Source organism: Heptranchias perlo, chromosome 4 (genome assembly GCF_035084215.1).
Source record: "Heptranchias perlo isolate sHepPer1 chromosome 4, sHepPer1.hap1, whole genome shotgun sequence".
Taxonomy (NCBI): domain Eukaryota; kingdom Metazoa; phylum Chordata; class Chondrichthyes; order Hexanchiformes; family Hexanchidae; genus Heptranchias; species Heptranchias perlo.
Window position 1 is genome coordinate 118,909,965 of NC_090328.1, and position 27,156 is coordinate 118,937,120.

Consider the following 27,156-nt stretch of genomic DNA (forward strand, 5'->3'; position numbering starts at 1 on the left):
TGCCAGCGATGCCCACATCCCATGAATGAATTAAAAAATACTTGTGTTATTTTCATGGGCCTTTCTGAACTCAATCAGGTGATCAGCAAGACCTACAAAAAATGCAAATATAAATGAATCCATCAATGAGCATTCTTCAAACACAGGTTTCCATTCTATTAAACATGTGCTGGTACCAATTTTAAGAAAAAAGATACCCATATCATTTAAGTAGATGTAAAGAGTACAAACCTTAAGGGAAGATTGATTTAGCTCTTAAAACACTGGATTGGGATTCTTATTCATTTAAATACAGAACACATCTCCACTAAAACTTTTGGAGCTACGCTGCAGCAGCTCGTACCCAGCTGTGTTGGTGCTTTGCATGTCTTTTATTATCTTCTTGTGTCCCAAATTTGTGCCCATCTCTGCTGCAACCCGTTTGAATCTTTCCAATCAGGTCTCCGGCCCTCACAGCACGGAAACGGCCCTGTTTTTGTGACCATGGCGTATTGTCTCTGCTTGACCACTCCAACCTTTGACATGGTCAACCACACCATCCCCCTGAACACATCTTCTCCGTTGTTCTGCTCAGTAGGGCTGGCCTCTCTGTTTTACTCGTTATCTATCCAATCACAGCATCTTCAGCAATGGCTTCTCTTCCAGCCCCGTCTCTGGAGCCACGTAAGAATCACTCCTTGGCCCCTTCTGCTCCCTTGTCTGTATGTTGTACCTTGGCACCAACATCCGAAAACATGGGGTCAACCTTCCACATCTACGCGGACGACAACTAGCTTTTCAACATCAACGTGCATTTATATAGAGCCTTTAACGGAGTAAAAGCGTCCCAAGGCGCTTCACAGGAACGTTAGCAGACAAAATTTGATGATGGGCCACAAAGAAATATTAGGACAGCTAACCAAAAGCCTGGTCAAAGAGATGGGTTTTAAGGAGCGTCTTAAAAAGGAGGGGTAGAGGGGTTTAGGGAGGGAATGCCAGAGCTCAGAGCCTAGGCAGCTGAAGGCACGGCCGGCAATGGTGGAGCGATTAAAATCGGGGATGCGCAAAAAGCCAGAATTGGAGGGGTGCAGAGTTCTCGGAGGGTTGTAGGGCTGGAGGAGGTTACAGAGATAGGGAGGGGCGAGACCATAGAGGGATTTGAACTCAATGAGAATTTTAAAATCAAAGACTGCTAAAATACATTAAAAAGTGTTTTGAAGAAGTTACCACACCATCTATTTGGTCACAGCTGTTAGATGGTTCTCTGTTTGTATTGTGGGAGAAAAGAATAAAACTTGAATTTAAAAGAATCAAGTCTCTTTTTAATAAAACACAACACCATGTTAAGAGCCATAGGCACTTTTAACAATTAGGGCATTAAAGCATACTTACCACCAGTATGTTTCTTACATTTATACATTCAGAAGTTACACACTTAAGTAAAAATGGTACTGAGTCACTTTAGACATAAAAAGACCTTTGATGGCTGAAAGTCTCGTTCAACATTTATTGTTCATGCACTTAAGATTTAGTAAACTAAAAAGTATCAGATCAAGCTAAGTTCTAAAGAGAGACCAGATTGTAATCTGTAAATACAAAACTACCCACAACATAAAGAATGTGGCAGAAAATGATAACATTTAAGTTAACTATCTTTGTCCATTTGCCACAAGCATCGATTGTCATGGTACTCTGAATGATTGTAATGTCTGGAAACTGATGGAACCCGCAAGTAGTAATAGGTGCGTCTGAATATATGCATGGGATTTATATATTATGTCTACACTATACATAGTTCATTCAAGAACCAACTGAAGGGTTAATTTCGATGTTAATTTTCAAGGAACATTTTTGTATTTTGAATTTCATGTCAGCCTCAAGCACTCCCAGGTTAGGTATAGCATGGAAAACAAAAATTCTTGCACAGAAAAATGGTTTAATGTAGAAAGACCATATTGTGATTAATCCAATTTTTAAAAACATAACTGGAAGCTGAAGTCAACAATAACCCTATAATTTGTCCTGCAATTAAATACCCCTCAGGTGCACTTTTACATTAAGCAGAAATGAGTTGAAATGTGGAGCCTGTAAAGGGGGGGGAAAATAAAAATGCAATGGGGGAACAACAATTTGCATGACTGTACTTTTCACAATTGGATCCATATCCTCTCAAATTGTAGGGCAACAGAACAGAGCTCCTAAAAATCAGATCAAATGCTATTAAACTGTGCAAGTTACGGAGACAACGTTTTTATTTTCTTCTTAACAAAAAAAATCTGCAGCTTAGAGAGATTTGCTATCTTAAAAACAATGTTTTAATGTTAAAAAGGCTCCAAGTGGGAGTGCCCACTTCCTAACAAGTTTATAAAGTTATCCCAATGGAAGCATTGGATACTTTTTTTAAAATGTGGTTTGGCACCAGCTGGAATTATATTACGCCCTGTGCAAACTCCAAGTGGTGCGAGACTACCGACAGGAGGGAATCTCACATTTTCCTTCAGAGTGCTCAGGGAGTCAGATTGGGACCCGATTCCCAAGCTATACTGGCACTTCAGACTGATGCAAACCTGAAACTGTTTTGCGTCAAACTGCATGCGACTGTATAATTGCACCCTATAACACTGCTCCCAATGCATGACAGATAACCAGACTCTACACATTTCACGTAAAGAGGAAACACATTTTTATACTTGGAAACTCAACTGAAGCAATTTTCACATTGCAGACAAGTAACTAAATACCCTTACTAGAAACTAAGATTAATTAATTGCTTTCTTTTCCGTCTGAAACACAGGTTTCATTAGATCATTAATGGCCGTTACTGCAGTTCTTGAATTTTGTCTTCCAGTGTCATTCGATTGGCCCCAGAAAACTCGAACACCTAAGGAAATGGAGAATTTCTAGCATTAAAAATGAACACTAAAAGCATGCATTTGAATAAATCATAAGATTTAAATTAAAGCCATTCAGAGCAGCCAGGAAGGACATTTACCAAAGCAGCATTTATTATAAAGGGTTTCTAAACATTGCATGGAGGAAGTCCTCTTAAATTTTACATAAAAGTAGAATCAAATCTCAACAGCATTGGTGCGTTATGTCCAGCTGACTAACCCTGCAGCATTTCATACTGTGAAAGGCACAAGTGCATTAGTCTTTCCTCCCATTGTTAAAACCACATTGCAGAGAACCTCATCTCTTTCGTCAATAGCTCAAGTTAAAATCTCCCACTTTTCAGTAAAGTTGGAGTCAATTTATTGCTACAAATTTTTTTAAACACACATAATTTGTGAACATAGAATTTAAATCTTGAATTCCAAAACGGCAATTTTATCTAGTCTCCACCCTGCCCTCTACAGCGAGTTGAAACCATGAGACTTCATACACACTGCTGAACATGCCCATAATCGAGGATCGTAGCCAGACAAAAATTTATTCCGAACAAAAGTCATTCTTGATGGTGTCTTGCATTTAAATTTGGAATTAATTGACACAACAACTTGCATTTATACAGCACCTTTAACATAGTAAAACTTGCCAAGGCACTTTACAGGAGCGTTATCAAACAAAATGTGTCACCAAGCCACGAGGGGATATTAGGACAGGTGAAAGAGGTAGGTTTTAAGGAGCTTCTTAAAAAGGAGGTAGAGAGGCAGAGAGGTTCAGGGAGGGAATTCCAGTGCATGGGGCCTAGGCAGCTGAAGGCACGGCCGTCAATGGTGGAGCGAAGAAAATCGGGGATGCACAAGGGGCCAGAATTGGAGAAGCCAGAGATCTCGGAGGGTTGTGGAACTGTTTACACACTGTTTGACAGACAGATTACAGGGGTCTAATTTACTTGAGCCCACCGTCGTCGATCCATATCTAAACCAGTCAATGAAGGCTCCCCATTAATAAAGTGCTATCAGTACTGCAATAAGGATTATACGGCCCATACAGTGGGCATGCAACAACTAAAAAAAGACCCCGTTTGCTTTAAGATATGTCAGTCAGAACAGATGGGATGCGCTGAAGACCACACCCTCCACATGTTCCTTCTCCTCCTACGCCCTTCCCCCGTGCTCCTGCAAGTTTATCTAGGAAGTAGCCGAAGTGTGTGGAATAGGAAGGTTGCAGATTCGATCCCTGGTTTGCAATTGGGAATGCAAATTCCTCAGGCTGTAATGTAGTTCCTGGACCAAGAGTCCATTAGGCAGGTCCCAATGAACTGCTCAGGCACCAAAGCAACCTTGCAAAGAGAGACTCGATTCTATGGTTTTCACATCCAAGAAAACTGACATTTAAAAAAAATGAAATATGAATCTCACAGCACAGGAGGCCATTCAGCCCATAGTGCCTGCGCCGGCTCTTTGAAAGAGCTATCCAATTAGTCTCACTCACCCTGTTCTTTCCCCAAAGCCCTGCAAATTTTTCCTTTTTTAGTAGAGATCCAATTCCCTTTTGAAAGTTACTACTGAATCTGCTTCCATCACCCTCTCAGGCAGAGCATTCCAGATCATAACTTGCTGTGTAAAAAAAAAAAAAAAAAATTCTCCTCATCTCCTCCGTGGCTTTTTTGCCCATTTTTAAAAAAAAAAGTGTCCTCTGGTTACCGACCCTCCTGCCAGTGGAAACAAATTCCTGGTACTTTTCTTCTATAAAAAGGGCGATTATCGTGAATTATTCTTGCTGGACTTTCCTCCTCCTTTAATATAGTGCCCTTGCCACAAAATTAAGGAAGTATTTCAAACTTTACCAGGTGTGCAACTGTAGAATACATATCACTTTCAGTCACAAGTTAGTGGTTCCTCATACAATTCCTTCAGGAATGAAGTGTACATCAACAATTAAAAAGTTAACAGGTCACATCTCCAGGCGATTAGCAGTGGCAATGTCTGTACAGTTTTTCCCGGGTCAGGAGCCATTTCCAATTCAAAGGTGGGCTCCCAGCAGGATTCCCACCACAAGGGAAAAGGACCGGGAAGCCAGGCTCCGGCCCCCATCATCAGTATTTACATGCCGGGCAGGATGGGGTGGCCAGTGGCAGGTGGAAGGTAAATAGGGAAACGGAGCTTACGTGGGTAGGCAGCAGTTGGCCTGGCCCTCTAATTTTCTCCTCTTTTCCGCTGTGATGGATTGCAGAGAAAAATTCAGCCTGTATTCTCTCAGAAGATGGACACATGCAAATTGCAAGCAGTCTCACTGGTAACAAGTGAATTGTAGGTGCTCTTTTATTGACGTGAACATTTTGGTGCTTGAGTTATGAGCAAGGGCAGTTAGGCCCATGGTCACAATTATGATTATCATTTAATTTAATAATCCCACCACTCTCTAGAACTTCCCAGTTACCTTCTCTCCATTCTTGTAGAAAAGGAACGTTGGCATGCACTTTATTGCACAGATTTCAGCAATATCCTAAAGATTACAAACCACAAATTAGTTCAACAGAGCTCAATATAACTCAGTTAATATCAGCTCAAGTTTTTGCAATGAATATTATCTTGTATGATGCAGTACACAATGATCATTTGGATTCCCTTGAGTATAGAAGATTAAGGGGTGATCTAACTGAAGTGTTTTAATATGATTAAAAGGAGTTGATAGGGTAGAGAGAAACTATTTCCTCTGGTTGGGGGAGTCCAGAACAAGGGGACATAACCTTAAAATTAGAGCTAGGCCATTCAGGGGTGTTGTCAGGAAAGCTGTTCAGGCTGGGGGGTCAATGAAAATTTCAAAATTGGGATTGATAATACCCTCACTTGACAAAAATTTAAGGGTTACGGGACCAAGGCGGGTAGATGGAGTTAAGATACAGATCAGCCCATGATCTAATTGAATGGCGGAACAAGTTTGAGGGCTGAACGGCCTATTCCTGTTCCTATCATTTGGAATTAAAAAGTAGTTTTCAAATGCTACACTGGGTTTCAGCCTACCAGGTCACACGTTAATTCAGAGTTGGGCAAAACATTTTTGTGTTTTATTTAAATTTTAACCGTTTCCTAAAGAATGAGTTTCACCATCAGGATACTTAACTGATATTCAATCAAAGATCTATGGGTTTGTATTATACAGGAACCTGCCTCTCTTTTTAAAACACTGTTAAACAATACATCAGTTTGTTCTTGTGTATACTGTCATAACAGATCACTAGAGTGGGGCAATAAATGAGTTTTTTTGTGTATATGTTAGATCTACATTCAAAATAATCCTGAAATTTCCAGTCTGCTGGACTCCAACTTACTGCTGCATCGTCCACATCTACTTCACAGAAAATTACACTTGGATTTTTCTCCGCCAATTCCTGTGGAAATATAAGAACATTTTTTTTTTAAATCAAGTGAACCAGTATTGAAACTTGCTCCTCCCCCTCTCACTCCATTGCTGGGCATTGTACAAAATCAATAATATAGTGCAAAACCCACTATCAGAAATAAAACCGATAAAAACACAAGAAAAGTGAGGGAAAAGGTCATTCTGTTGATCAAACACCGACTCCCTACTATCCCAATTCTATCATACAGCTTCATTTTTATTAACATTTTTGCTTATATTACCACCTCACTTGGCTGAACACTTACCACACAGCGAAGAATTTCTTTTGTACGTTTTAAAGCTATTTCCCACTATGATCTAACTTTCCTGCCTTGAATTTGAATATTCTGGGTGTACACTGTCTAATTCATTTAACTATTTAATAAGTCAATAAAATACATGACCAGGATACACCCACAATGCTTAACCCCCTTCTTTCTAGACAGTAAAGCTTAAGCTATGCCAATTATTCCTTATAGCTCAGCCTCTTTACACTTGGGGATTAGTCTTGTTGCTCTTCTCTGTATCCTCACCAAAGCTTATTCAGAGAATCTCCATTATCCACGCCCTCAATTATCAGCAGGGATTTCTAGTTTTATATAAACCAATTAATGCAGTTGCATATTTTCAATTATTTCCCCCCCCACCACAGACTTGTTGGATACTTGATCCAACAGAATAAGTAGTTACCTTAATACAAACTAAAGGATGCAGAAACATTGGGAGCATAACAACTTAATGTGCTTAGTTTTTGATAATCTTTAGTAATATTGTAGGTAGGCTATCTAAGATTTTGTTTAACTCTGATCTTCCAAGTATGAGTCCAATAGTTGATTGACAGCTGTCATTCGGTGGTACATCCAATACAGATTCAACAGCAGGAAATTAAACTGTCTGAATATTGAATGTTAAGTTAGCAATTCAACAGAATTTCCTAAATGCAGTGATGGCCCATGTTTGAAAACACCTCACGTGAAAAGTACAATGTATCGGAGCAATGACAATGATACGGCAAGAAAAACAATTCTGAAAGTGTAAAATCCCGTTTCAAGCTAAAATAACTTTCCCCTCTGCCTGGACTGCCTGCTCATCTTTTGCTTCATTCCTGGAGTATGGGTCTTTAAGCTGGCCAGACTCTCAATCTCACTGGTGTCAATACCCCTTAGTCTTAAAATCTCACCCAAGTGTTCAGAGCTTCACACCTTGCACTGGTCCTGGATGCCCCTCTGCATCTTCCTGACTCCTCCCGACAATGGACAGCTTTTCATGCCTCGTCGTGCTCTTGTGCACGAGACCCACCTCCTGTAGCCGTGGCTCAGTGGGTAGCACTCTCGCCTCAGCGTCAGAAGGTTGTAGGTTCAAGTCCCACTCCAGAGACTCGAGCACAAAATCTAGGCTGACACTCCCAGTGCAGTACTGAGGGAGTGCTGCACTGTGGGAAGTGCCGTCTTTTGGATGAGCCATTAAACCAAGGCTCCGTCTACGGTCTCAGGTTGGAGTAAAAAAAGTCACATGGCGCTATTCGAAGAACAGGGAGTTCTCCCTGGTGTCTTGGCCAAAATTCATCCCTCAAACAAAATCACTAACAGATTATCTGATCACTTATCACATTGCTGTTTGTGGGAGCTTGCTGTTCACGAAATTGGCTGCCACGTTTCCTATATTACAACAGTGACTGCACTTCATTGGCTGTAAAGCACTTTGGGATGTCTTGAGGTTGTGAAAGGCACTATATAAATGCAAGTCTTTCTTTCTGTTCCCATTAAATAGCTGACCACCCAACTTCTCTTCCTGGCCCCCATACTGTTTCCAGTGGCTGGAGGGTCAGTAACCAGTGGACACAGATTTAAGATGAGCAGCAAAAGAACCAGAGGTGACATCATGAAACATTTTTTTTTAAAAACACAGCTAGTTGTAATGACCTGGAATGCACTGCCTAGAAGGATGGTGGAAGCAGATTCAATAATAACTTTTAAAAGGGAATTGGATAAATACTTGGAAGGGAAAAAATTTACAAGGCTTTGGGGAAAGGGACGAATTGGATAGCTTTCAAAAGAGCCGGCGCAGGCACGATGGGCCGAATGGCCGCCTCCTGTGCTGTAGCTATGATACTAGCCAACATTGTAAATGGTTCTCTCTCGGGTACTGTCTCCTCTTTCAAAGTTCCCATCATTACTCTCCCATCTCAAAAAACCCACCCTAAGCCCCACTGTCCTTGCAAACTACCATCCCATCTCCAACCACTCTCCAATCTCCATGACCATGTTGTCACCTCTCAAATCCTTGCTTGAAGAGGGTATGAGGGGAGATGGGAGAGAAACTAGAAAAAGATGCTGGTTCAGGGCTCGGGCAGAGACAGCTGAATGTCCATATCCACAGCCAGGGGGCGAGACAGGTTATGTGAATTTTTTGATTTGCGGGGGTTGGAGGGATGACCTGAAATATTTTGAGAACCACTGCAGTAGTGCGGCAAGAAAACTGAAAGATTATTAACAATTTTAAATCTTTAAAAAACAGGAGGAAAGGCTTATGGAATCCAAAATAAAAGTTATAAGTTTGGTTATTGATTTACTAATTTATCAGAAACAGACTGCAGTTATCAAAAGGAATGTTAGCTTGAAGCAAATGGGGGTGGAGCTGGTATTTAGAGTTATGTTTGCATTGCACCAAACTATTTGTACTACCCTGTACAGTGTGGATAAAAGCAAAACATTCAAAGCAATACTTAAAACATATGTATTTTTGTATGGGCTCCATGGGCCCATGTGTGAAAAGGTTTAAATAATATTTAAGAATGGTGATAATATTTAAACTTTTTCCACACATGGGCCCCAAAAATCCTTTGTGGGGCTCACTTCAGTTTAAATGCCAAGAATGGCCTACCAGGAACCTCCACTGCCCAGGTCTGGTCCTACTGAGGACAAAGGCCCGACATAGGTAGTCCCCAATACCAATGGTCACGTTCGGGCCTCTGCCCTCAACAGGCCGTGCAGAATCGCCGATGCAAAGCGGTGACCCGACCGATTTTTCATGCCAGTACTGAGGGAGTGCTGCACTGTCGGAGATGCCGTCTTTCGGATAAGATGCTAAACTGACTCCCGCTGAAGTTACAGTGGGAGTATTCCAGAACGGTTGCAGATTTTTAAGGCAATGATTTTCAGATTAGGAAATCCTCATCTTCCCAGTATTTTCAAATACTATTTTCTTGTCTTTCTTTAATGTCCCCCACCTTACTCATTCCATGCACTACTTCTTGAAATGAGAGGGCAAACGGTTATGTGTTCCAGTCATCAATCCTGCCCTGTAAACAGGTTGTTTGGGGAGGGAAAAGGGAGATCCACAAGAGGAACCAGAAAAATAAAATGATGTGTTTTGATTAGGTACTTTGTTGCCATGCCATTAAAAACTGGCAAATCTCATGCAGCCCATTCAAAAATCTTTGTACTTGCTACCACATGGAGTGGTTGAGGTGAATAGCATAGATGCCTTTAAGGGGAAGCTAGATAAGTACACGAGGGAGAAAGGAATAGAAGTATAAGCTGATAGGGTTAGATGAAGTGGAGTGGGAGGAGACTCGTGTGGAACATAAACACCGGTATAGTCCAGTAAGGTTGAATGGCATGTTTTGTGTGCTGAAAATTCTATGTAATACATCAAGACCAGGTTGCACTATTAATGCCTAACCTGGCATGTGACTACACAATGTATTGCACAATTGAACTATTTTTGTGCTTCTCTTTATTGCACACCCTTGCATACAATCCACACACCCGCCCATGCCCCTTGTGACAAAGGAATCCTACTGTTCACTATAATGATCAACATCACCACTGCAAATAGAATCCCTGTATGCAGACAGCAGTGTGTTCCCCAGAGGGAACTGCAAAGACACTGAACAGATGAATGGTACAGGTAATCCAACATTGCAAAACGAAAGTTAATATTTACTGGTGCAAAACAAATTTGGTTATGCAGTACACCATACACAGTGGAAATAAATTACAGAAAGGAAGGTTTTGGTGTGTTACCTGACATTTAGGTATCAGATGTGAAGATACAAAGAATGCAAGGTTTATAAGTACATGAACACAGTACAACTCCAGGTAACTAACTTGGCAGCTATAAAATAATGGTGAAACTGTTCTTCTGTATGACATAATTAGAAAGACAGAGATATTTCTAAACGATTTGACGGGACAAAGTAATGATGGCAGATTGTAAATCAAATGGATTCTGTCCTCTCTCACTCTTTCCCTTCTTCATGTAAGGAGTATCTTAGCCTACCCTATCCACACTTGTTGACTATTCTGCTCTACATTCATTACATTGCATGCAATCTGAAGGAAGTTAATGATTGAATCTCTACGTTTTTGATTTTGTTGATACCCTTCAGTGGGGCTATGAAAAGCTTATTTCTTTCAGTGCTCCAACATACAGGTCCCTTTCAATACCCCAGTGTAACAGCGTCGCTCATCGGGAGCACCCGTCAAACTTGAGCGCGGCCGTTAAAATTAATGGATGGAAAATCACGGGCAGCACGTGCCCAAATTTGTACTGGGTGCTCTCGCCAGGGAAACCTTTTACTCCTGAAGAGGAAAATCGGCTTTCTGTACATCCCTTTTGCAAGCCTAACCAAAAGCTACCACCTCTTACCTTTGCTGGCTCCATCTCTACATTTTCTGTACCCATCGACAGTATTGGTTTCAGCATAAGAAATGTCACTGTCTGATGGGTGTCCTCTTTCACCTCTAAATACATCTCCATCGCAACCTTTCTCATCACTCGGTTACTGATATTACAGTGTTCCACTGAATGGTTCATTCTTGTTGCTTCTAAGCTTCAAATACGCTATTCACTCTTTTGCTGATGATTCCACTCTACATTTATCAACTTCCTTCAGATCACAGGCCTTTAATGTCACAAACTCTAGTCCCCTCAGTGCCCTTAAATCGGGCAACGAAAATTGTTTATTTTCAATTCAAGGTGGTGTTTTCATGTCTCAGGAGGGGGCGGTGGTCCCACCTTCATCCACTGGAATTCTCGATCTCTGACATGTACCTCAAATGGATCTTCCGTATCTCTCAATTTTCTAAAACTGTCAAGATGTTCTGTTTCCTTCTCGTGCTAAGCATTTTTAATCTCAACATCAGTTAGTGTTCTATGAAACCCAAGAATTCAATATTGCTCTTATCTGGAGAGTCTTTTCTAGCACCTCTTACATTCCTGTTATCACATGGGCAATACCTCTTGCCTCTAGTCGCCTTCCCCACGTCTACAGACTGTGGTTAGTGCTCCCCTGAACTTTCCTCCCAAGCTCTAAATACACTGTCTCTCCCCCCTACATCTTCATGTTGTTGAAATCAATCCATCAACACACTGTGCAGTCTTCTACTCTTATTCTTTCCCAAGATCTCAAAACTGTGAAACAGCCATCTTTCTTTCTCTAGACAACCTTCAAGCCAAAACCCAAACTTGGCATTGCCGAATCACCAATTCCTGATCTACCTCATTTTTTTTAGCCTTAGCAGTGGTGTCCTGCACTGTGTACCTTACTCATCACCTTGGCTTACACATAAAGAGTTAAATAAACATACCAATCAGGGTAGTTTCTAGCTGCGTACATAATTATGCCCACTGAACAATTCAGAACTGGAAAGAGGGCACCTCCCTGTTGAAAAGTATTACAGGAAATTAGTATAACTGCAGTTATTTATTTTTCCATTCACTCACACCTGGTGCTCAGCCATCCGAAAATAGAAAAATCTCAGGAGAATAAGTGTACTCCAAAGTACGTACAAACGGAAAGACATCCAAGGTGAAGGAGAAAACTATGAGCGATTCATAATCAACTATATAAATAGGTGGTCCAATATCATTTCAAAATGCGACGGTAACTGAAGACTTATTGGAAAACGAATACAATACTCCAATATTAAGACCAGGCTTAAGTCACAACATAAACAAAAAGGAAACTACAAGACAATAGTAAACTCTTAAGTTTACAGATGCAAAACTAAGCCACTCCCCAGATGAATGATCATTAAAAAAACAAACATTACCTGGTCATTTTCACATTGCTGTTTGTAGGACTTTGCTGGGTGCATACTAGCTGCCACATGGCAACAGTGACTACACTTCAAAAGTACATCATTGGCTGTAAAGCGCTTTGGGACGTCCTGAGGTTGTGAAAGGTGCTATATAAATGCAAGTCTTTTAAAAAAAAATGTTATCTCTTGTTAAGTACACAAGATGAATACAGATGAGGCCTATCTTATCTCATTGAGCCAAAAAAGACATACAGTTCCCCCAGTGAACCATCCAACAAGCTCCTAAATTACTGAAGTTTTCACCTCCACTGGCTTTCATGGATATCTATTTCAAGGGTTGATTACTCTGTGAAGAAGTTCATACTGACATCAGTCTTAAATTTACTCTTAACGAGTTTGAACCTATACCACCCTTGTTCCAGTCTTGGTTTACCTTGAAGTGAATCTAATTGGGAGGAGGAAATAGGAAACGGTCATGTAAGCAAAATTTAAAAGGGACATATCCACTGAAAGGTAAGTGGCTACGCCAGGGCCGGGGGAGAGGTAGGTAGAAATCCATGCAGCCTTTAGAAGGGGGGGAAATACCTTTTTAACCTTTGTGGTAATTGGGGTCATTTAACAGAGCAGCGCTGCTCCAAACCCCACTTCAAGGCTGGTGAAGTGAACATTACACTGCGTGAGTATGAGAAACATTGTCCTCTTTGGCATTCCATGGTACCTTTCCTATAAAGCAGCAATGTAGCATGCCTACAATAAGCCAACAACATAGAAGGAGAGGGCTGAAGTGGCTTTCACAGTCACTAGCAGTGCCACGGCTGCAAGTCAGATTACACCATTAGAAGCACGACTCTTTCTCTGAGCCTCCCCACAAGATTCCTGGGACAATGTGAGGTAAACGCACCCTGCCTGTGTTCGAAAGTTGCAAGGTAACAGTGGGTGGGCAGAGTCATCCTACGGTGCCAACCTCATCTGCCTGGCATCCCTTGGTTGCTCTTCCTCCTCTTCCTTCCAAATACAGAGATTCCATTAGGGAAATCCATTTTTCACATCTAGTGGGCGTAAGCAAATTTCGGCAGTGCCAGAACCCATGGCACAAAGGTTGCTTACCAATTAGGTGGACATCAAAAGAGGATTTTAAAAAAAGCACACACACACACACACTTACGAAGCATCCTTCAAAACCAATAGCTTGTCTTCCTCCGGTCCTTTTAATACTCACTTCTGCATTTAATGCTGCCAAACAATCCTGGATACCCTTTGAACATGGACACATTGACTCAAAATCAGAGGAAATCATTCAACAGAGTGATGGAGTTATGGTAGAGATCAAACATGACTAGTTTTGCCCATTTACTTATTTTTTTTAGTGATTTCTTTAGGGGAATTCATTGCTTGGCAGTATTGTGACAACTTGAAAAGGTCACTGTGACTTTCTGGATGTTCTGTCTTGATTCTCTGCATTCCCTGACTCATGTAGATGCTACTTTAAAATGGGGAATAAAGAGCCTCTCAAGGTGAATTGTTTATGAAATATCACAGACAACTGCCATTAACGGTGCTGGTCAGGCCATGCCAGGGGAGGGAGGAGGAAATAATTACTATTTTTTTCTCCCATCAAGAGTTGCCTTATTTTGCATTTAAGTGTAAACATTACATCAAGCCGTTCCTGTGTCTCTGAACTATAGCTTTATTTGTAAAAGATACCCTTTGATATCCCAGTGTCTCAGTTCACATTTCAAAGCAGAGACTGAGTATAAATACTGCCCATATCTAGGCTCTTTTACACAATTTCTGCCGTGGCCGCACCTATGCCCAAAGCTCTGGAATTCCCTCCCTAAACCTCTCCGCCTCTCTCTCCATCTTTAAGTTGCTTCTTAAAACCTACCTCTTTGACCAAGCTTTTGGTCACCTGTCCCAATAGCTCTTTACGTGGCTGAGTTTCAAATTTTGTCTGAAAACACTCCTGTGAAGTTTTACTACGTTAAAGGCGCTGTATAAATGCAAGTTGTTGTTGTGACTCAGTCCTCTGGTACGGGCTCTACTCTGGACTTACCCCAGGGCTTGAGTATTTTCCTTGTCTTATTATTACTAAAACTGAGCACACTACTCAAGGAATGGTCTGACCAGAACTTTATAGTTTAGCATAACCTCCCTGGTTTGTACTCTACTGATTTGGCAACATAATTCAGCATTCCACTTTCTTTAATCACTGCTCCATAGCACCATGACAAGCGTGCCAATACTCCCAGATCTCTTTTAACCTCATCTTTAGCTACTTCTACATTGTTTATAGTGTCACCCATTTTTTCCCCCTCAAATGTGGTACCGTACAATTGTATCTGTATTACATTTCATCTGTCACCACTCTGGCTTCTATGGGACCATTTTGTAACTGACCACTTTGCACAGAGTTTGAGTCTCCACTCAGTATTCTCTCTCTCCCCCACTCCCTAACAAGGGTACCTGTTACTTCCTTTCTTTTAGTCAGTTACTTATTAATTTCCATTGTTCTGAGTTTGTGTAGCAGCCTCTCAAGGAACTTCAAAGGCTTTCTGAAAATGACATTGAGATTTCATTAGTACTTACATGGAACCGTGGCTTCATCACTTTACAAGGCCCGCACCATGTTGCGGAGAAGTCAATAACCACCAGTTTGCATCCCGCCTCCTTCAGCACCATTTCAAAATCTTTCTGAAAAATAGCATAGGATTGTATTAGTGGCATTCAACCTACATAACACATTATAGCTCACAGCCTCAGTACACTGCATTACTCAGAATCAATTTATATGGTTTGTCAAAAAGGGTTCTTTGTGTTCCTTTAACCACATATTATAAATATGGAATTGCCATTTGCTTTTTATCCACCGCAAGTCTTAATTTTTTCCAAATTCCTCTTGCTTTTCCCTCAGAAATTTGCAGGGCTATGGGGAAAGAGCAGGGGAGTGGAACTAATTGGATAGCTCTTTCAAAGAGCCAGCACAGGCACAATGGGCCAAATGGCCTCCTTCTGTGATGTAAGATTCTAAGTATATAGTACTAAAAATAAAAGCAACTCCTAATATATCAAGTGATCACAAAGCTTTATGATATACACGAACGTACGCCTATTTGCATTATAGTGTCATAAAATATGAATATAAACCTATACATATAATAGCTTCATAAAATGCGAATGTACATTCTAGACAACCTGATTTAAAAAAAAAAGTTTTATGTGATATTCTAACAATTCTATTAGGTCAACAACCATCTCTTACCAAAGAGGAAATGATGACAAGGGCTACATATACACTAATGGAGAACTCCCAATGTACTGGAACATTTGATTTCCATATATAAATTATATATGGACAGCAGGAACAACTGTATGTGGGGGATGGAAGATTGAACTTAAATTATGAACCTATGGCCTCAAAACATTACTTACTTGTAGAGGATTATGGGATCCCAATTGAAGATCCTTGCTTCCGAAAACACTGCAATCTAAATTTCCATCCATATAGTATGGAACGGCACAGCTAACACCTATGGATCTATAGGTTGGGAAGAGTGCTTGAGAAGATACTTAAAGCAGAGGACAGCTGCTTGCAATCAAACAGAATAATTATCAAACAATTCACAGGCAGTTGTGGGATTCAAATGGCTTCAATCCATAAATGCAAAACTCCAAGTGATGGAGAAGGTGGATAGAACCCAGTGGCTGAGGCACTGGTCAGCAGACTGCTCCATCCTGGAAGGTATCAAGCTTCTTATGTATTGTCGCGGCTTCACCCATCCAGACGAGTGGCGAGTATTCAATCCCACCCAACATGTAAACGGTGGTGGTTTTGAGGGGTCAGATAATGAGCCACTTGTTGCAGAGTTCTGAGCCTCTGCCCTGCTTTTGTCCACAGTGCTGATACGGCTGGTCTAATTAAATATCTGGTCAATGGTGACCCCATCCCCCCAGGATGTTAATGTTGGGGGACTTGGCAATAGTGACACTGTTGAATGTCAGGGTGAGATGTTTGGGCCTTATATTATGGGAGATAGTTAGTGCCTGGCACTTACGTAGCATAAGTGTTACTTGCCACTTGTCTGTTCAAGTTTGGCTATTGTCCAGATCCTGTTCTAGACTGACATAGGCTTCATTATTAAGGAGGAGTTGAGAGTAGAGCTGAACACTGTGGAATTGTAAACAAGCAGCCCCGCTCCTGGCCTTAGGGTGGACAGAAAGTGATTGATGAAGCAGCTGAGGATAATGCCCAGTGACATCCAAGGGCTGTGATAATTGGCCCCTAACAAGCACAATCATTTACCATGGAGTCAGGTATGACTTCAGCCACTGGAGGGTTTTCCCCTTGACTCCCAATTACCTCAGTTTTGCTAGGAACTTTATTTTTTTAATTCAATGATCCTTCTCCAGGATGTCAACTGAATGGATATTTAGTTTATTTTTTTCCCCCCAATACTGGGAAATTACATACCTTGATCACTATAACTTTGTTTTAAACACACATGTAAACAATTAGAATATGTATTCAGTAAACAATAAGATTATGCATTTAACACCAACGAACCACTTGTATCAATTAACCCTTTCTGCAGTCACAGCTGTTTCAGGTGAGGCCCATTCTTGCAGCCCTCAAGCACGTGGCAGTGTGGTGGGAGTTCAGCGGCATCTCGCCTTGAGACAGAGTTCGGAAGATGCAATGAAAGCTAAGTATAATACAGTGAAACCTGTATAAACGGACACTCCCAAAAAACAGACACTTATTGAGAGACCCAAATAACTTACATGGTAAAACATACAAGAGGTACTCTGAAACCACAGACATTCGCAAATTGCGAACTATGGACAGCCTCCGATGCACCAAGCCCTTTGACAACTTAAAATACAGGACACAGTCTGTTGCAAAGTTGCTACACCTGGAACTGTCAAGAGTCGGGATCACTGGTGCTTCCCCATGCAGCTTGATTCCTTTCTGCCCCCTAATTATGCTTGTCAGCGCCAGGCGGCAGTGGGTTTTGTGAAAGAAATGGCTTTTGTGGAATGGGGAGCTCTTTACCCAGCATGCACAGCAGCAGAGAAACAGCTCTATCTCTGGGATTGAATGCTTGCACGGCTTGATCCCAGGAGTAGAGAGGTTTCTCTACTGCCATGTATGCTGGGTAAAGAACTCCTCATTCTACTGAATTTTTTTTAAAAAAAACAGTATATACAATGGCCATTTTGAAAATAAGAACACCTGCAAAAAAGGGACAGCGGATGCCAGTCCCTAAGGTGTCTTTAATTTACAGGTTTCTCTGTAAATAGATAATTTCAAGCATAACAAGAAAGCACTACAGACAATATGATTAAGAATGAAGCCCAATCACTTCCTTGGATTTAGTTTTGCAATTCCAACTATTTTATTGGCACTGATAGCCTGTGATTCACAAGCTTAAAAATCCTAGAACTGCAGAAAATAATAGAAAAGTTCAAACCAAAAATGGCAATTCAGCAGAACTTCCTAGATCGTCACTGTTGCAAGTAACTTTCTTGCTCAACGACAACCAGTTCAGATTACAGACTCCAAGTGGAAAACTGGAGGCGGTGGAGGTAAAAGTGCAGATACGTACAAGATTATTGATGGTCATGATTGGCAGTGATATTGATCTGAAATCGTGATCACTGCACACTGTCCCCTACTTCTGTAGGGTTTCATTCATTGCTGAAACAGTAGCTACATTTCAACTAGCCGATATTTATGCCCTATGAGCTGATGTTATTGCTATAGAATTTATGCTCAAATCAGTTACAACACTGAATATGCCTACTGGCAAAACACTTATTCAATGCATAAGAAACTGGATAAAGGAGCATTGGTCCAATAATTTGGGTGGCTTACGAAGTACAGCAAACTCAGTTGTTTCTTCAAACAAAGCAATTAAGTGGAAAAGATTCCTCGATGTGATGCAAGTCTAAGTCTGACTAAGGGACAACACCTGCAGCTATTGCAACTGTGGTAGTGCCAACGTCAGCACGTCCAAAAGAATACTGTCACTTATGCAGCAATTGCAGCTGGCAATACAGGTTATCTGTTTCAGGGTTGCCTGCCTGTGTAATGCCCAGCACAATCTCCAGGCAATGGCTAAGGAATAGTCATCACTTTTTGCAGCATGCAATGCCCAAATACTCATTAATATAATAATTTCCTGTCCATAACACCAACTTCTGTATTGACCAAAGGATGCATATTGCACAACTGGGAAATTTGCTGTGAAATTCCACCCTGGTGGTGATATTCTTTTTGTGACAAGCTTTTACTCTGATGCAAGATGAACAGCCTTATGTTATGTTGATTCACAGTAGAATTTCAGTTCTTTTAAAGTGTCAAAGTTTGAATGGGGCTGTTTGCATTTCTAACCGACAGTGTCTGGTATTTGTGGTTGGTAATTAAAAAAAAATATAAGCTGTTAAAAACCCTGATGCATGCAGTTTGTCTAAGCACAGTGTTAGTAGGGTAGCTTTTCATCTTTATTGTCTGGGAGGAAAATCGTGCAGGGAAGATTGCATGCTGTAACAGGTCCCTGCCCAATTTTCCTCCCATTAATTTAAAAGCAAGAAGTGTTGTGCGGACTTTGTTATTGAGGGTGCAATCCTTCCCTCCCAATATTCCTCTGAGCTTTCCTTCAGCTGATGCTTAACACCCAGGCGGAAAAGATGAAAAGCTAAATTCCAGGAAATACAACCCTAGTTTGTGTAATCTCACCTCATAATTTCAGTCTTGGAGTCCAGATATCATTCTAGTAAATCTACGCTGCACTCCCACCAACCCCAATATATCCTTCCGAAGGTGCAGTGCCCAGAACTGAACACAGTACTCCAGGTGTGGCCCAACCAGGGCTTTGTAAAGCTGTAGCATAACTTCTACCCCCTTGTATTCTAGTCCTCTAGATATAAAGGCTAGCATTCCATTATCCTTTTTGATTATTTTCTGTACTTGTCCATGATATTTTAATGATCTATGTACATGGACCCCCAAGTCTCTTTGGACCTCCACTGTTTCAAGCTTTTCACCATTTAGAAAGCTCTCTGATCTAACCTTTTTAGGTCCAAAGTGGATAATCTCACTTGCTTACAATGAAATCCATTTGTCATACTTTTGCCCACTTAATATCTCTTGAAATTTTATGCTTCCATCTACACTACTTACAATGCTGCCTATCTTTGAGTCATCGGCAAACTTGGATATGTGGCTCTCTTTCCAGTCATCTAAGTCGTTAATAAATACAGTGAATAGTTGAGGTCCCAACCCAGATCCCTGTGGGACACCACTAGTCACATCCTGCCAATTTGAGTACCTGCCCATTATCATAGGATACTCGCCTTCAAACAGCCACCCAACCTCAAACAGACCATCGTTCGCAGCAAATTACCCAGCTTTCAGGAGAACAGCGTCCACGACACCACACAACCCTGCCATGGCAACCTCTGCAAGACATGTCAGATCATCGACACAGATACCACCATCAAACGAGAGGACACCACCCACCAGGTACATGGTTCATACTCCTGTGACTCGGCCAACGTTGTCTACCTCATACGTTGCAGGAAAGGATGCCCCGGAGCATGGTACATTGGCGAGACCATGCAGACACTACGACAACGGATGAACGGACACCGTGCAACAATCGCCAGACAGGAGGGTTCCCTCCCAGTCGGGGAACACTTCAGCAGTCAAGGACATTCAGCCACCGATCTTCAGGTAAGCGTTCTCCAAGGCAGCCTTCGAGACACACGACAACGCAAAATCGTTGAGCAGAAATTGATAGCCAAGTTCCGCACTCATGAGGACGGCCTCAACCGGGATCTTGGGTTCATGTCACGCTACACGTAACCCCACCAGCGAAAAAAAGTTATCTGTTTTTAATACAACGGGTCATTCTCTGTCTTTCTCTTCCTTTCGGATGTTCTCCCTCCCCCTCTCTCTCTCTGTGTCTGTCTGTCTTTTGTTCTGGCCGTTTGTATATTCAGTGGTCCTGTAGGTAACACCTCTCTGTCTGAACACTTTGATCGCCTTGACAACAGGCAGTTGGAAAGATTATCTGTAATCACCAGGTATTGTTCTCTGACTATAAATTCGAAACGTTCAAGGAATTCCACTCACTCACCTGACGAAGGAGATAATCTCCGAAAGCTTGTGATTTTCAAATAAAATTGTTGGACTATAACCTGGTGTTGCAAGATTCTTTACAATTATCATAGGAACATAGGAACAGGAGTAGGGCATTCAGCCCCTCGTGCCTGCTCCGCCATTTGATAAGATCATGGCTGATCTGTGATCTAACTCCATATACCTGCCTTTGGCCCATATCCCTTAATACCTTTGGTTGCCAAAAAGCTATCTATCTCACATTTAAATTTAGCAATTGAGCTAGTATCAATTGCTGTTTGCAGAAGAGAGTTCCAAACTTCTACAACCCTTTGTGTGCAGAAATGTTTTCTAATCTCGCTCCTGAAAGGTCTGGCTCTAATTTTTAGACTGTGCCCCCTACTCCTAAAATCCCCAACCAGCGGAAATAGTTTCTCTCTATCCACCCTATCTGTTCCCCTTAATATCTTATAAACTTCGATCAGATCACCCCTTAACCTTCGAAACTCTAGAGAATACAACCCCAATTTGTGTAATCTCTCCTCGTAACTTAACCCTTGAAGTCCGGGTATCATTCTAGTAAACCTACGCTGCACTCCCTCCAAGGCCAACATGTACTTCCGAAGGTGCGGTGCCCAGAACTGCTCACAGTACTCCAGGTGTGGTCTAACCAGGGTTTTGTATAGCTGCAGCATAACTTCTGCCCCCTTGTACTCTAGTCCTCTATTATAAAGGCCAGCATTCCATTTGCCTTCTTGATTATTTTCTGCACCTGTTCATGGCACTTCAGCGATCTATGTACCTGAACCCCTAAGTCCCTTTGGACATCCACTGTTTTTAACTTTTTACCATTTAGAAAGTACCGTGTTCTATCCTTTTTTGATCCAAAGTGGATGACCTCACATTTGTCTACACTGAATTCCATTTGCCACAGTTCTGCCCATTCACCTAATCTATCAATATCGCTTTGTAATTTTATGTTTTCATCTCCACTGCTTACAATGCCACCAATCTTTGTGCCATCGGCAAACTTAGATATGAGACTTTCTATGCTTTCGTCTAAGTTGTTAATAAATATTGTGAATAATTGAGGCCTCAAGACAGATCCCTGCGGGACTCCACTAGTCACATCCTGCCAATGTGAGTACCTACCCATTATCCCAACTCTCTGTCGCCTTTCGCTCAGCCAACTACCTAACCAAGTCCGTACTTTTCCCTCGATTCCATGGGCTTAAATCTTAGCTTACAGTCTCTTATGTGGGACCTTATCAAATGCCTTCTGGAAGGCCATATAAATAACATCCATTGACATTCCCCTGTCCACTACTTTAGTCACCTCTTCAAAAAATTCAATCAGGTTTGTCAGGCACGACCTACCTTTCACAAATCCATGCTGGCTCTCTGATTAACTGAAAATTCTCGAGGTGTTCAGTCACCCTATCCTTAATTATAGACTCCAGCATTTTTCCCACAACAGATGTTAGGCTAACTGGTCTATAATTCCCCGGTTTCCCTCTCTCTCCTTTCTTAAAAGGCGGAGTGACATGTGCAATTTTCCAATCCAGAGGGACAGTTCCTGAATCTAGAGAACTTTGAAAGATGATAGTTAGGGCATCCACAATGTGCTCACCTACTTCCTTTAAAACCCTGGGATGGAAACCATCTGGTCCTGGGGATGTGTCACTCTTTAGTGCTATTATTTTCTTCATTACTGTTGCTTTACCTATGTTAATTTTATCGAGTCCCTGTCCCCAATTCAATATATGTTTTCTTGGGATTTCCGGCATGCTATCCTCTTTTTCTACTGTAAATACTGACGCAAAGTAATTGTTCAACATGTCCACCATTTCCCCATTGTCAATGACAATATCCCCACTTTCAGTTTTTAAGGGGCCAACACTGCTCCTGACCACCCTCTTTTTCCTAATATAACTATAAAAGTTCTTCGTATTGGTTTTGATATCCCTTGCGACTTTCTTTTCATACTCTCTTTTTGTAGCCCTTACTATCTGTTTTGTGACCCTTTGTTGATCTTTGTATCTTTCCCATTCGCCAGGATCTGTGCCATTTTTTGCCTTTTTGTATGCCCTTTCCTTATGTCTTATATTGTCCCTTACCTCTTTAGTTGTCCATGGCTGTTTTTTTTGGCAAGTAGAGTTCTTGCCCTTCAGGGGTATAAACTGATTCTGTATCACGTTAAATGTTTCTTTAAACATTTCCCACTGATCATCAGTCGTTTTACCCATTAACAGATTTGGCCAGTTTACTGTGAACAGTCTCTGTCTCATCCCAATTGAAGTCAGCCTTGCCCAAGTCTAGAATCTTAGCAGCTGACTCACTTTTTTTCCCTTTCAAACACTACATTGAACTCTATGTTATGATCACTATTGGATAGATGTTCACGCACAGTTAAGCCGTTAACTAAATCTGGTTCATTACTCATTACTAAATCTAGTATGGCTTGCCCCCTTGTTGCCTCTAGGACATACTGCTGCAGAAAACTATCCCGGACACACTCAAGAAATTCACTACCTTTCTGACAGTTGCTAGTCTGCTTTTCCCAATCTATGTGAAGGTTAAAGTCCCCCATTAAGACCACGATGCCTTTCTTACACGCTTGTCTAATCTCTGCATTTATACAATCTAGCACTTCAGAGCTGCTGCCAGGGGTCCTATACACAATTCCCACTATAGTCTTAGATCCTTTCCTATTTCTCAATTCTCTGTTGGCTGCTTACCTCTCGTTATATCCCCCTTTATCATTGAAGTGATTTCATCTCTAATCATTAAGGCTACTCCTCCCCCTCTTCCATTTTCCCTATCTCTCTTATAGACCTTATAACCCGGTATATTTAGTTCCCAATCCCGACCATCCTGCAGCCATATCTCAGTAATAGCTATCATGTCATACCCTCCAATTTGAATTTGAACCTGTAGTTCATTTAATTTATTCCTTATACTCTGTGCATTTGTATATAGAACTCTTAGTTGGGCCACACACTCTAGCCTGACTTTCAGCTTTGATGCTGGGTTAATCGCCTTACGCCTTCTAGTTTTTATTTTATCTGTCGTGCCTAAAGTACACTTTCTTTCCGCTGCTCTACGCTTTGCCCTTTCACGTGTTCTTAAACAACTGTTTGTACTATTTGTATTGTAGATTTCCCCTGGGTCTTCCCCTCTCTTGCTCCTCTCAACTTTATTCCCTTCTGACTCCCCACTCAGGTTCCCATCCCCCTGCCACTCTAGTTTAAACCTTCCCCAAAAGCACTAGCAAACACCCCCGCGAGGACATTGGTCCCGGTCCTGCTCGGGTGTAATCCGTCCCGCTTGTACAGGTCCCACCTTCCCCAGAACCAGTCACAATGTCCCAGGAATCTAAATCCCTCCCTCCTACACCATCCCTGCAGCCACGCATTCATCCTGTCTATTCTCCTGTTTCTATACTCACTAGCACTCCCTACTCTGTCTCTTGCCGCTCAGCCAATTTCCTAACCAGTTCAATAATCTGCCCTCAATTCCATGAGCTTCAACTTTAGCTAACAGTCTCTTATGAGGGACTTTATCAAATGTCTTCTGGCAGTCCATATAAACAACATCCACAAACATTCCCCTGTCCACTACTTTAGTCACCTCTTCAAAAAATTCAATCAGATTCATCAGGCATGATCTACCCTTTACAAATCCATGCTGGCTCTCTCCGATCAGCTGAAAATTTTCAAGGTGTTCAGTCACTCCATCCTTAATTATAGACTCCAGTAATTTCCTGACAACAGACGTTAGGCTAACTGGTCTATAATTCCCTGGTTTCCCTCTCATCCATCTTAAATAGCAGAGTGGCATGTACAATTTTCCAATCTAAAGGAATGGTTCCTGAATCGAGAGAACTTTGGAATATTATAGTTAGGGCTTTTGCAACGTTCTCACCTACTTTCTTTGAAAACCCTGGGATGGAAACCATCTGGTCCCGGGAATGTGTCACTCTTCAGTGCCATTATTTTCTTCATTACGGTTAATTTGCTTACGTAATTATGGCGAGTCCCCATCTCTATTCAAAATTAGTTTTCTTGGGGTGTCCGGCATGCTATCTTCTTCCTCCACTGTAAATACTGATGCAAAGTAATTATTTAACATGTCCGCCATTTCCTTATTTTCATTTACAATATCACCATTATCAGTTTTTAAAGGGGCCCACATTGCTTTTGACCACCCTCTTTTTCCTAATATAAAATTGTAATTTTTTTTGTGTTGATTTTGATATCCCTTGCATGTTTCTTTTCATGCTCCCTTTTTGTAGCTCTTACTATCTGTTTTGATTGTGCTGAATCTGAATGATGCCAGCTGAAACTAAGGCAAGCCACGCAGAGCTGATCACGAAGGAATCGTTTCACCCCTTTTATGTTCTCACAATATTGGTGGTATGAAAATGAATTTTTTGTGTCGGTTTTTCCTCTGTCCACAAGTTTAAGTGATTCCCAGGCACTTCCTTATCCCAAGGCGATAATGATCCTAATAATCCCTATTCCAGAATAGATCCAATCCCAAAATGCTGGTGTCAAAGCCTATCCGAGATTGCATACCCTAACAGATTGGCAAACTCTTTCACTTAGGACCCTTACAGTCACTAAAGAGACATAGTCTTAAGATGTTTTAAAACAATAATAAATGAAGTTGATTGTCAGACATATTATTGTCTCTAGCTTTTCAAATCTGTTGTTATTAAAAAGGATAAAGGAATTATCCTAACACTACCCTATCAGGAAAGCAAGTTCTCTAAGGTGGTCAGCCCATTTACTCATAAATTATGCTCTCAAATTTTAGCCAGCAGATCACAAAAGTCAATATGACCACACACATTTCTTCTAATGCATCAGTAAACTAAATCAGATTTATGCCAAGATTATCGTCTCACCATCTACATGTAAAATGTCTGGATAAAAATAAACTAGAACAGAATTAGTACCTACTTAAGTGGAAAAACAATTGTATTATTACAAAATTTGTCATTGAACAATCTGGATATAAAATAAACCCAGAAGTCTGCCTAAAATGCCTAGCCTTCAAATAGCCTCTTCTTGCCGAGTGTAGCAGTCAGCGCTCTCTCATCCAGGCTTTGTACAATTTGTGTTAAAAACAAATGCTGAACTTCAAAAAAAAATTATAGCGGTACTACCATCAACTACCCACCACTTGCACTGTGAAAACAATGATGAGCAACAATGATTCATTTATTTTCTACTACTTTATGCTTATTAAAGTTGAGGGAGGTGGAGAGATGGGGAAGTTTGTGGAGAGACCCAGAGTGTGGCACATAGGCAACTGAAGGGAGGGGGATTATGCAAGAAGAGCTAGAGGCGGGGAGTTTGGGAGGGGGGGGGGTGTGTTGTAGGGCTGGAAAAGGTTACAGTAGGGAGGGATGAAGGGATTTAATGAGGATGAGAATTTTAAATTTGAGGCTGAAGACCAGGAGCTAATCAATAATTTTTGTTTCAAAAAAACCTCAATCAGTATAAAATAACATACTTAAGTAGTGTTTCTTAGAATCACTGAATCCATATGACCCTGTCAAAACACATCACTAGTCCCTTAAAATGTTATTTTTGCATTTTAACTTCAAAACTTGGGCTAATTTTGGTGCTAAAAACTGGGAAAAGCTTCAACATCTACAGAAAAGGTTCAAGAAAATGGTCGCCTACAATCAGTCACGCTGATTTATTCCAAAGGCCAGCGTTAAGACTCTCTTCAACAAATTTTTAAAAATGTCAAAATAATGAAGTTCAAATGTTACAAGATCCGAGTCCAGCGCACGGCCTCCTCCGTCCGTCCGTCCATCCTGTTCTGGTCCATTCACCACAAAGAAGGACATTTTGTCCACCACCAGCCTGTAAATCCACGACGTCTATCATCATCTCAACTAAACCCTATTTTGTGGAGATGCCGGTGATGGACTGGGGTTGACAATTGTAAACAATTTTACAACACCAAGTTATAGTCCAGCAATTTTATTTTAAATTCACAAGCTTTCGGAGGCTACCTCCTTCCTCAGGTGAACGTTTGTTGGAAAACGTCCCCAAACGTTCACCTGAGGAAGGAGGTAGCCTCCGAAAGCTTGTGAATTTAAAATAAAATTGCTGGACTATAACTTGGTGTTGTAAAATTGTTTACAATTGAAAACCCTATTTTGATTGTGAAGGAGGTGGGGGGGGGGGGGGGGGGGAGGGAAGGAAAGGGGAAGAGAAAATGAAGTGAAAAAATAATTTTAACCCCCCCCCTCCCCTCCTTCCTTCTGCCTCCTACTTTTGACGAACGGAAAATGGCGATGGCGAAAATGACTTGACCCCCCAAAAGGTGAGGCGCGCGGAACTTTAGAACCCGGCCGGAGCCCCGAGATGGACAATCGATCGATCGATCAATCAATGAGGCTCGAGACTGCGGCCCCGGGGGGGAATGGAACGCTCGCACGCGGGACAATGAATGACTGAGCCCCTGGGGAAATGGAACACGCGCGTGCAGCGGCACTTTGCTAACCTGGTTCTCCAGCACACGGACTCCCATCTTCAGTCTCAGCACAAACACAACAGCAGCAGCAGCAAAAGACTATCCCCGCCCGCCCTCGCACCGTCACCGGACAGCTCTCTGTATGCAATCGCAGAGCTGATCTGCAGGAGACAGCAGGTCTGGTGTTGCACGCTGGGATATTGGATGAAAGGATTTTTTTTTAACCCT

At 41.5% G+C, this 27,156-nt stretch overlaps 1 protein-coding gene across 1 annotated transcript; it reads right to left on the reverse strand.

Moving 5' to 3' along the window:
• Positions 1-1,279: 1,279 nt before the first annotated feature.
• On the reverse strand, positions 1,280-27,108 carry LOC137321239 (thioredoxin-like). Its single transcript, XM_067983566.1, has 5 exons — positions 26,959-27,108; positions 14,901-15,005; positions 6,197-6,256; positions 5,305-5,370; positions 1,280-2,860 (listed from the first exon to the last, which is right to left on the reverse strand). Exons 1-5 carry the CDS (start codon positions 26,983-26,985, stop codon positions 2,798-2,800), a joined length of 321 nt encoding a protein of 106 aa, XP_067839667.1. The 5' UTR covers positions 26,986-27,108; the 3' UTR covers positions 1,280-2,797.
• Positions 27,109-27,156: the final 48 nt, after the last annotated feature.

Excerpts from the sequence above, each read along its gene's own strand:
- LOC137321239 (XM_067983566.1), bottom strand. The coding sequence starts at position 26,985 with ATGGGAGTCCGTGTGCTGGAGAACCAG. Across the intron at positions 6,257-14,900 it reads TGATGAAGCCACGGTTCCAT|GAATTGGCGGAGAAAAATCC; the intron begins GTAAGTACTAAT and ends ATATTTCCACAG. Across the intron at positions 2,861-5,304 it reads TCTACAAGAATGGAGAGAAG|GTGTTCGAGTTTTCTGGGGC; the intron begins GTAACTGGGAAG and ends CCATTTCCTTAG.